Consider the following 10,523-nt stretch of genomic DNA (forward strand, 5'->3'; position numbering starts at 1 on the left):
TTAGATAATTCATTATTATTTGCTTTTATAAATTAAAATTATCTTATTATCTAGTGCCTTCTATTACTAAGTATTTGGGATATATTTGGTATTAGAATAAAGTGAAATTATAATGGAAAGTACAAATTTTATTAGCTATTAGCAGCCCCCAGTATTTAGTATTGTCCTTCCCAACAATATGCAAACAGCTCCACACATAGACAAGAAAAGAGAGACGATAATTAACAAAAAGAAAAACCTGAAAACTAACTGAATAAAAACTGAAAGACATGATTCAACAAAATTGGTTACATATACATTTCATATTGCCATGGTCAACAAACTAAGGATTGTATGCCTTATTACAGCTGTTTTGTTTTTTATCTTACATTAAGATAGAACTACAGCACATTCATCACATATAGGAAACAAGGATAAATGTTTTTTTTTTAAAACTAACAAACTGTTTTATGATGCTGGAAAATTAAATAGAATAAAATTAATTTAAAAATGGAGTTAATTAGTTGTAGTATTTGTTAATCTGGTAAAATCTGAGGATTTGATGAACATGCTGAGACTCTGGATAGCTGCAAGACTGGGGGTCAGCTGATTTAAGAAATTTCTGTTTCTGTGGTAATATCTGTAGTGATTTTACTAAAACTTTGCTCTAGCCTATGCCCTAAAACAGCTAATACTAGAGACAAAAACTAACATAGAAACTAATAAAAACTATATAAAACTAAACATTTTCGAAACAATAACTAAACTGAAACGAGCAAAAACACTCCAGGAACTAACTGCAAATAAACTGAATTTTTTTTTAAAAAGTCCAAATGAAATATAAAAATAAAACTTAGAAATAAAACTAACAAAACACAACACTGGTACGAAACTTTTTTGTGGTTCTCTCAATTGTTTACTACACTGAAGGGGCGTGGTGTATCTGACGTCACTTCCCATTACGCGCGGAGGTCCCGGAGTCGCCGCCAAAAAGAATCTTCCAGCGTGTGTTAGGATGGTGTCGGAGAAGGAGGCAGCAGGTATCCGCAGGTTCGTGTGTGGTCAACTCCGTGGCGAGGCAGACCTAAGGTACAGTGGAAGCATTAAAGACGTGTTTGTGCTAACAATAAACGACATGGGCCTAACGTTTTTAGTTAGCATTCGGTTACTTAAACTGAAATCAATGCGATTCGGTTAATGTAGCTGAGTTGTTTGAATACTCCAGCCAGCAGCATGTTGTCCGTTCTAAAAGTAAAAATCAACCCCAAATGTGCCATTTACGACTGAGAAGATGGGACATATTTTAAAAGTATTATATTAACGAGTTCTCTGTTTATTATTGATTTCATTCCTTCCAGACGTTTTCTGATGCTAGCGTATCGATCTTTCAGTGACATTTTGGGTTTTTAAAACCTAAATATTATAGTTTTGCAAAAAGTGCAAGTAGCTTCTCTCGCAGGCATCGATTAGTGCCAGGCTGTTATGAAGGATGTTCCCGTTTTTAGATGTATTTTTCAGTGTGTTCAAAAGCCTAAACCTCAAATGTGACAGTTACTGTAAATGAGAGCCTTCCTGCCACTCACAGATGTAATCTTTCTGCTGTTTTATTCCAGCACGCTGACCTTGGGAATTTTAAAAAAGAGATATCAGGCACACAACAAATGTGACTCATTAAGTCCAGAAGTAAAAACTTTCATGAAACAGGTGGTGCAAGAGGAACTGATGAAAATGCAGGTACCTGTTTTTGCTTTTCCGTATAGATAATGATATACACTGATCAGCCACATCATTAAAGCGTTCACAGACAGTGCAAACTTCTGCTGAGAAACCTTAGGTCCTCATGTGGCTTTTATTTTGACATTTATCATTCATGTAAACATTACTCCATCTCCCAATGGCAACAGCTCTCTCCAACTGCAGAGCCCTTCTCTAGTAGTACAATCCCTCAAACTTGGCTACCTTCAAACTCCTCATATCCTGATTCCATCAAGCAGAGATGATCAAGCATTTGCTTAATTTTTGAGCTGTGCCACATTCAAAAAACACGGATTCAGTGAAATTCAAAATGAAATCATGTGTGTGCAAATATAAAAGATCCTGCCCACACTTTGGCAGAAGAATCAGACTCGCGTTTCATGTTCACATCGATGTAGCGGACGTCCAGAATAGAATCAACCCTTTGGGAAGCACCCATATGCACTGAAACAAGCCCATACAGAGAGCATCACTTCTGCAATCTACAGGATCAAAAGCAATCCCAGCATCCACGTGCAAGACGCAACAGAATAGCCCTGTGTAACAGAGGTCCTGTCTCATAGTTGGTAGTATGAGAGGGATTTATCTGTTGTTTTGCAGGTTGTTTTAATTTTGTGGCAGATCAGAATTTATGTATATATATAATACATAAAATAATCGTCTATCAGTCTTTTACATTTACATTTTAGTTCCATAGTTATCATCTTTATAATTGTTGATTTTCCTCATAGGATAATGATGAAAGTGAAAGTGACTCAGAGACTAAGAAGCCCCAGAACAAAAGGAAGAGAGAAAATGGAAATGATGAGGTCATGAGTGAGAGTGAAGATGAATCCAGGGCAAAGAAATCACGAAATAATCATTCAAGCTCATCATCAGGTAGGTCAGTAGTGTCTAATTCATTTTAACTAAGGACAACACTGGGAAATGAAAGCCTATAGACATATACAGTTTGTGCACATCGTTTAGCAAATGAAGCTTTTTAACATGCAGTTTGGTCCAACTAAAGCACCCAAACCTTGCGAGTGCGTCCTGATTACAGACCTGCAGAAAGGATACCCTGCAGCCAGCTTGTAATACCCTGTTTTACAATTTATTTCAAAATGATGGCACAAATGATGTAACATGGAAACAGAAATGATCCTTTGATAAATGGGTACACAGACCTCTGCTTGTGTTCAGTAAAGATCTAGGCTACTGACTCTTCTATCTCATTTGAAATTGTCTGCCTTCAACATCAACTTCCTTTTTGGTCATATTGTAAGTTAGCTAACTTGTAACCCAGCAGGAGGCCAAAACTGGGCAAGCCAACATGAATTAAGAGCCTTAAGCGATTTGTATGGTTATGCAGTATTTTTACTTACTAGTAGAAGTAAAGGCAAGTGTATTTGACCATTTCAAGATTGCAATTCAAATATATTTTCTTTGTAAATTATACAATTATGTCCTTTTGTGGGTTAATAATGACAGAATCTGAGGCTCAAGAGGACAACAAAACAGAAAGTGAAGAAAGCAGCAATGATGAAGAAAATGCCAAATCTCAAGCTGATGGTGAAGAGCCAGAGGTGAAAAAATCACAACAAAAGAGAAATGAAAATCGTCAAATTGACAGTGACGAGTCTTCTGATGAGGAACTCAGTGAGGAAAGCAACTGCAGTGACAGTCCAAAGAAAATGGTGAGAAAGAACGTCGAGACAAGAACCAGCAGTGAAGATGAAGGAAGGAAAACGCCACTGAGTGATGCAGAAAACGAATCAGTTGGAGACTGCAAGTCAGAAACGAGTGACAAAATTAAGAGTGACGAGTCTTCTGACAGTGAAAAAGGTGATCATGCAAAAAAAAAAAAATTATTTATTACGTTTGTTGGCACAATATTTAATTGCTTGATATGTGGAGTTTCTGAGTTGGGATCGTCTGTTAATTGGAAAAATGGTGGTTCATTCCCCAGCTTGTACAGAATTGTGGGGTTCAGTGCAAGATGCTGAACCGTGAGTGGTCCCAAGTGTATCTATTGGAGTGTGAGTGTGTAAACGTTAGATTAAAAGCACTTAGGGGTAGGAAAAAAGCGACTGTTTATGATTGGGTGAGTGAGCTTTGTGGTAAGAAAGCACTTTGACTGCTCAATTAGTATAGAAAAGCATTATACAAGTACTAGTCCACTTAAGTTATGATTTACTGATGTGTTGCAGAAGATACAAAAGTGGAAAAGAAAACCAGTGACCCAGACTCAGATTCATCACTACCTTCTTTGGAAGATGAAAAAGAAAATAAGACTGATAAAAAGAAGATGAAGAAGAGTGTGAAGAAAGATGAGAGCACCAGAAGACCAAAGGTGAGAGTCAGACAAAACTAAACTTTAACACACATTTAATCTGTATTGTACTTGGTGGTGCACACAACAGAAGCATTCTTTCATATCTTACAAAGGAGAACCTGAATTATTTTGTTTCTGGATGTATCTGATCCTTTAATTAAACACAATACTGAGTAAAGTTTTATAGTTGTGTTTATTTAGCTGCTTTCAATCAAATCTGCAAAACTAGACTAAAAGAGAGATAACCCTGAAAACTATATAATGTGAGGCTGTAATGAAGATCTATTAAAAATATCTTTTTCTTTTCACACCTTGTTTTTCCTCGGCTTCATCCTGCAGTCTGATGACAAATCAGTGGCGAGGCTCAAACGTTACATTGCCCTCTGCGGCGTGAGGAGAAATTACAAGAAACTGCTGGAGGACTGCCGCTCCATCCGCTCCCAGGTGGCTGTTCTGAAGAAGGAGCTTGAAGAGCTTGGTGTACATGGTGAGTAGGAACCCTTTTTTGTCAAATAAAAATGAAGAAATGCATTCTGGCTTATTTGCAGATTTAGATTCTTTAGCAATTACCCAACCCTAAAGAGTGAAACCATGAGTTACCGTTGTTTTCCTATCAACTTGAAACAATCGGGCCATTCTCCTCTGACCTCTGATATCAATAAGTCCTCTTCGCCCAAAGAATTTCCTGTCTAGATATTTTCTCTTTCACGGATAATTCTCTGGAAACCTTATGGATGGTTGTGAAGGAAAATCCCAGTAGATCAGCAGCTTCTGAAATACTTAGACCAGCCCACCTGACACCAACAACAAGTCATTTAAATCATGTTTCTTCCCTATTCTGATGCTCAGTTTGAACTTCAGCAGATCTTCCTGACCATGTCTACATGCCTAAATGCATTGAGTGTATTAGCTAATTAGATGATTTGTCAGTGAGCCGTTTTATCTAATATAGTTGCCAGCGATCAATCGTTAATCACAGCACACATAGATACTTAAAGTTAGCCACTGACCAAACACTGCCAGGGGTTTCTTCGAGCTTGATAGAGGAGCCCCAAAACAAAAAACTAAAAGTTAACACCCTATCTCTAGAAACATATAAAAAGTTCCCAGGTTTGCTCCATAAACTGAAAAAAACTAAACCTCATTTTTGAATTGAACCACATGGGCAAATCGTCTTAACAGAACTTCTTTTTTTTTTATATACTCTAACTCTAAAACATTTTTAGAGTCCATGTGATTCTGCAGATAGAAACTATCTGGTTTTATTTTGTAGTCTATGTGGTTACATTTGCGTAGGCTTTGAGGCTTTAAGGAAATGTCACAACATTGGCTTTTTCCCTCAACAGCAGGGTCATCACATGGTAGCCAAGTTGTTTCCGTATTGAACAAACATGAAAATTAATTGTTGACAGTTTGAATTTTGAATTTTTTTCATTACGCAGTTTGATGACCTAAAGCTTATTGTCTTCCACACAGGTCAGCCAACTATTCAGAAATGTAAAAAGGTCAGAATGAAGAGAGAGCGAGCTCAAGAACTGGCTGCTCTTGATGTCAACAACATCATTACCACACAAGGTAACCAGCTCTCTTGTCATACTATGACTCCTTCAGAGTTGTTTCAAATACAGCGCTGTAGACACCATGATTCAAAAGATGCAACTAACGCAAAACAAATTGACATTGTTGTTTATGCTTATTGTTAATCTGATTTAATGATGATTTTAATAACAATTTAAATCTATATTTTTTGAGCAGATACGCAAACAACTGCAAAAATATCTTGAATAGTTTTACGTTTCCTTGTTTTTAGATGGGAATCCTAGACCTTGTAGCTTTGGTTTATTACCTGCTTATGTGGAGAAATGCACAATGCTCATCTTGTGGTGAATACTGAAGTGGTGTAGACAGTAGCGTCAGTTATGTTGCGATTCAGAACCTTTAATATGGTTTCTTCCAAGGTCGACCTACACGCAGGGGAGCCTCAGCAAGTCAGAAACAACAGGACTGTCCGTCCTCTGAATATCAGCGCACTCTAAACTCAGAATCAGACAGTGATCAGGAAAACAATACCCACAGAGGTCGCAGGAAAATGTCAGAATGGGCCAACCTGCAGGGGATCATCAGTGATGACGCAGACAGTGACTGATGAGTCTGGTTTCCCCCCCAGGAAGTGTTCGATTTGTTTGTTTGTTTTTTAATGTTTTGATACTAAGCATAACAAAATTAATCTAACTGGTTTTTTTTTTTATATGGCGATAACAGTGATCAAAAAGGATATTAATGGTGTTTGAGTGTTAAAATATTGTGAATGCCATTTTGTTAACTGCCATTGTATATCTTTGTTAAATCGTATTTCAAATAAAAATAGTATGATTAAAATGGATTCATGTGGAGTAGTAATTTACTTTTATGACTGAAATACTGTTTGTGAGACAGACAAAAGAAAGGGATGTCATTCCAGAGAAAAGATGGCAAAGTTATTGAGATTTTCAAATGAGGCAATATTTGACAATTTATTTTAGAAATAAATTTATAAACTTTTCACCTTCTGTAACCGTGCTAGATCCTTCTGTAGTCATGAGCAGTTATACGAGTTTTGAATGACTCCAGTCATTTAATTAACAACAGGTTTTAATTAACATGTTACTGTGGAAGCTATCAGCGTAACTGCACCGGAACTGTCGTAAACTCTTCGCTATACGGACTATTTCGCAGACGGACTGGTCCCACGGTGTAATTTGACCGTTGTCATTTCTACAGGTCAAGAAGGTATTTCACGTTAATTATTGCAATATTGTTGAGATTTTTCTGTTTTGAATATATAGGAGCACGGCAAAATGATTTCCTCCGATACTACATAAATATTTATTCCCAGCAGACAGCGTAACCTGATAAACTGTAAAGACGGCGTGGATTTGACCGAAGACTGCTGCAGACAGCATAAAATCACAGCTGTTTGCGAAAACTCAGCATAACCTAAAATGTATTTATTTTTTTTGGTATTTTCACTGTGACTGTTTATTTAAACCATCTATGTAAAATAAGTCAGTAAATGTACGACTGTTAAGTCCTAGAAAAACTTTGCACTTAAGGTTTATATGTAGTTACATGTAATAATCTCTTTAAAAACTTTCCTGTGACACTGTGAGGTTTCGGTACATGTGTTTACGGAACATTGGGATGACTGCCTTCACAAAGTGGTGTGTTTGTATTGTAATACCCATTCTGAACGTTTAAACATTGCGTCTGACAGATTTCCGCCATATTATAACAATTTAAAAGAGAGAAATGCTTTCAAACAATAAATACTAAATAAAAACAAACGAATCCTTCTGAAAACCTTCGGTGCAGGACACCCAAGACATTTAAGACTTGTAGTACACTGAATCATAATTGTTTGTTTGGTGATTATCTTCTGTTTGTTTAAATTAGCATGATGTCCACTGATGTGCTGCTGGGATTTTCTTCTTTATCCATACACCATCTACTCTGTCTGAGTCATTGCATCCTCATCTAAGCAATACATTGTGCATTTCTATTTGAGCTCTGTCCTTTTATTATATTTTCTCCTATTTCCCCCCTGCCTTTTTTTTTCTGTCTGTCAGCTTACACTAGTCTATATTACATATAATATAATAACTGAAATAACACAAGTAAAAATGATGAAATAAGCATAAAACAAACACATTAACAGAGGAGCCTTTAGAGATTTTATAGTTCACACCTTGAAAAAGCAAAATGCGTTTGGCACAACAGCACATTCAGATTATAATTCTGATTGCAAAATACTAATAATTTTAAAAAGTATTTGTTTGGTAGAACAAAAAGAAGAAATATTTCACAATGTTGTGCTTTCGAGTTTTAGTGTGTTCTTTTAATTGAGTTTATGTAAATCCTGCATGGAGGAATGGATGATGACACACCAGATGAGGTTATTGCTGAGTTGAAGTCCAGGCCCATTGGAGGATGGGGTGTTGCTCAGATAGCCGCTGGCACTGGGCTTGCTGTATATGCCATGTGGGCAGGAATCCTCCAGCCTGGCTTCCGAAAAGTCCCCTTGAAGCTACAGGTTTGTCTACGTTGTCTGAAATAACTTTTTATATAGCAGTGCTCTTGCATCACTCATTTTTACTTTAGCTCTTTGAAATTTCTCCCAGGTTCCCTACATTCCTGCCAGCAGAGCCCAAGTACAAAATGTGATGACCCTTCTCAGAGGTCGACAGGGAGGTCTTGTGGATTTAGGATCTGGTGATGGTCGTATAGTAAGTATAAACAACATATTTGGGCTGCTTTTTTACTTGCACTGATAAATAACAGGGCTTCGATGTGTTCCTAAGGTCTTGGAAGCCCATCAGCATGGCTTCATTCCTGCTGTCGGTTATGAGCTCAACCCCTGGCTTGTTCGCCTGGCCCGATTTTATGCATGGAGAGCAGGGCATCATGGAAAAGTATCGTATCGACGAGAAGACCTCTGGAAGGTTTGTCACTTGCGTGTGGTATCAGTGATGCTCGCATGCAAATTTGCAGAATTGCTTCACAAAAAATAAATAAATAAGTCTCTTGTAAGTAACCAAGCATGTTTATGAACGTTTCCAAGGTTTTTTTTATCCTCATATTAATGTGACATTTAATACTTATGTAACTAAATGCTTCAGGAAAGCCAAATGCTTTGTTTTTTTTAATGATTTATTTTGCTTGAAACAAAATTACTGTTAAAGCTGTTCACTTATTTATATCCTTCGTTTTATCTCATCACAGGTGGACTTGACAAAATGCAAGAATGTCACTGTGTTTTTGGCTCCTAGTGTGGTGAGTAATATTGTGAACATATACATGAGCTATGAACTGTTTATAATGGGGAAATAAAGAATGAAAAATATTTTGGGTTCATCCAACATAGGATAAAAATAGATGTGGTACAGTGGATTATTGGCAGGCATTAGATAATTTTTATGAACATTATTATTAAGTATTGCCGTAATTTTAGCTTTTCTCTTGTGTTTGCAGCTTTCGTTGTTGCAGGAGAAGTTAGAGGCCGAGCTGCCTGATGATGCCTTAGTGGTGGCAGGCCGTTTTCCCTTTCCTGACTGGAAACCTTGCATAATTGAGGGACATGGCGTGGACAGAGCTTGGGCATACAGCGTGCAAGAACAAAGACAGCACACTGTCAACAAAAATAACCTCACAGCCACAGAGTCTTTTACAGTGAACTAACCAAAGCCCTATATATGTATATATTTTTTTTATTTTATTTATTTTTTTGCTCTCCTACAATTGTAACATGGACTTTTATTAATTTGCTGCTTTTATGACATAAATCACATTCACTGAAATGTGACAGATTTTTCCAATATCTGCAGCAGGATATTTCACACATGCTGCTGTTGCTTTACTCCTCTGTGGCCCGGGGACTGTGTTCACAAACAGAGAGAGAATCCTGTCAGAGAGCTTGAATAATGGTGTACTTATAAAAACTAAGTAATATAATTAATTCATAGTGTGAGTGTGAATGGTTGCCTGTGTCTCTGTGTTAGCACTGCGACAGACTGGCTAATTATTAGTCAGTTAGTCATCTAAGAAGGGAAGACTTTTAAATATTTATCTGCTCTGGAGTTTGCATTGCCACCCATATAATAAAGAGCTGTAAGTAACGTTCTGTTTTTGATACCATTATTTTAACTCTTTGTTGTATGTGTAATATTTGACTTAAAAGAAGTGTTTCAATCCCAGAATGCAGCAGGCTTTTCTGAAGTAGCAAAAGTGTAAATGCTCTGTGAATGTAGATTAAAGGTGCTTGGTGCTGGCAAAAATGTTCTGTGTGTGCAATGTGGCTTCAAGTAACTGAGCACATGGTATCCAAAGTGTCCATGCAGTAACAACAGCACAGTTGTTGTACTATATGCATTGCTGTATTCTTGTATGACACAGTAAGCTTTATAAATGTTATCTATGTATACATGCATGCATCTATCCTGTGTTATAAATAATCATACATTGCTCCATTCTCTAGTGTTTTGTTCTTCTTTCGGCTGCTCACTTTAGGGGTCGCCAAAACAAACGATGCTACTGCTCTATCCCCAGCATCCACCTCTGTCACATCAACCGTCTGCATGTCCTTCTTCACTACATCTATCAATCTTCACTGTGGTCTTCCTCCATGTCAACCTTGCCTCTAACACTCTTACTAAACATCTCAACTTCAGCTCTATCCTGGTCGCTTCCAGTGAAAAGCATAAAATCTTCAGCTCTTTCTTCAGTTTTTTTTGTCAGTGCCTTTTCCTCCAAACCATACACCAAAGCTATTATCTTTGATACTTTGAATTTCACTATTGCTTCTATCCTTCTGTCACAAATCACCCCTTACCCTTGTCTCCACCCACTTCTGCCTGCAGTCTCTTCTTTGCCTCTGTTGGGCTCTGTCCATCGCTTTGGATGGTTGAATGGAGGTATGTCAACTTGTCATTCAGACACGTGT

At 37.3% G+C, this 10,523-nt stretch overlaps 2 protein-coding genes across 4 annotated transcripts; both read left to right on the top strand.

Moving 5' to 3' along the window:
- The first annotated feature begins 909 nt into the window (after nucleotides 1–909).
- Nucleotides 910–6,431, top strand: hirip3 (HIRA interacting protein 3). Its single transcript, XM_026163709.2, has 8 exons — nucleotides 910–1,068; nucleotides 1,593–1,713; nucleotides 2,466–2,613; nucleotides 3,205–3,558; nucleotides 3,924–4,066; nucleotides 4,388–4,535; nucleotides 5,525–5,623; nucleotides 6,007–6,431. Exons 1-8 carry the CDS (start codon nucleotides 995–997, stop codon nucleotides 6,192–6,194), a joined length of 1,275 nt encoding a protein of 424 aa, XP_026019494.2. The 5' UTR covers nucleotides 910–994; the 3' UTR covers nucleotides 6,195–6,431.
- A 227-nt stretch (nucleotides 6,432–6,658) lies between these two features.
- On the top strand, nucleotides 6,659–10,050 carry antkmt (adenine nucleotide translocase lysine methyltransferase). 3 transcript variants are annotated; one of them, XM_026165321.2, is made up of 7 exons: nucleotides 6,760–6,817; nucleotides 6,924–7,031; nucleotides 7,954–8,117; nucleotides 8,206–8,310; nucleotides 8,386–8,526; nucleotides 8,807–8,857; nucleotides 9,056–10,050. In XM_026165321.2, the coding sequence occupies exons 3-7, from the start codon at nucleotides 7,956–7,958 to the stop codon at nucleotides 9,260–9,262; spliced, it is 666 nt and encodes a 221-aa protein (XP_026021106.2). In that variant the 5' UTR covers nucleotides 6,760–6,817; nucleotides 6,924–7,031; nucleotides 7,954–7,955; the 3' UTR covers nucleotides 9,263–10,050. The 3 variants fall into 3 exon arrangements, with proteins under 3 accessions (XP_026021105.2, XP_026021106.2, XP_026021107.2); XM_026165322.2 differs by having other exon boundaries at nucleotides 6,782–6,817; nucleotides 6,927–7,031; XM_026165320.2 differs by lacking the exon at nucleotides 6,924–7,031 and having other exon boundaries at nucleotides 6,659–6,817.
- Nucleotides 10,051–10,523: the final 473 nt, after the last annotated feature.

The sequence above is a fragment of the Astatotilapia calliptera genome, chromosome 4, assembly GCF_964374335.1.
Source record: "Astatotilapia calliptera chromosome 4, fAstCal68.1, whole genome shotgun sequence".
Classification (NCBI taxonomy): domain Eukaryota; kingdom Metazoa; phylum Chordata; class Actinopteri; order Cichliformes; family Cichlidae; genus Astatotilapia; species Astatotilapia calliptera.

Coding starts and splice junctions, on each gene's coding strand:
- hirip3 (XM_026163709.2), top strand. CDS start 995: ATGGTGTCGGAGAAGGAGGCAGCAGGTATCCGCAGGTTCGTGTGTGGT. Junction 1,069..1,592: donor CGTGGCGAGGCAGACCTAAG/GTACAGTGGAAG, acceptor GTTTTATTCCAG/CACGCTGACCTTGGGAATTT. Junction 1,714..2,465: donor AGGAACTGATGAAAATGCAG/GTACCTGTTTTT, acceptor TTTTCCTCATAG/GATAATGATGAAAGTGAAAG.
- antkmt (XM_026165320.2), top strand. CDS start 7,956: ATGGATGATGACACACCAGATGAGGTTATTGCTGAGTTGAAGTCCAGG. Junction 8,118..8,205: donor AAGTCCCCTTGAAGCTACAG/GTTTGTCTACGT, acceptor AATTTCTCCCAG/GTTCCCTACATTCCTGCCAG. Junction 8,311..8,385: donor GATCTGGTGATGGTCGTATA/GTAAGTATAAAC, acceptor TGTGTTCCTAAG/GTCTTGGAAGCCCATCAGCA.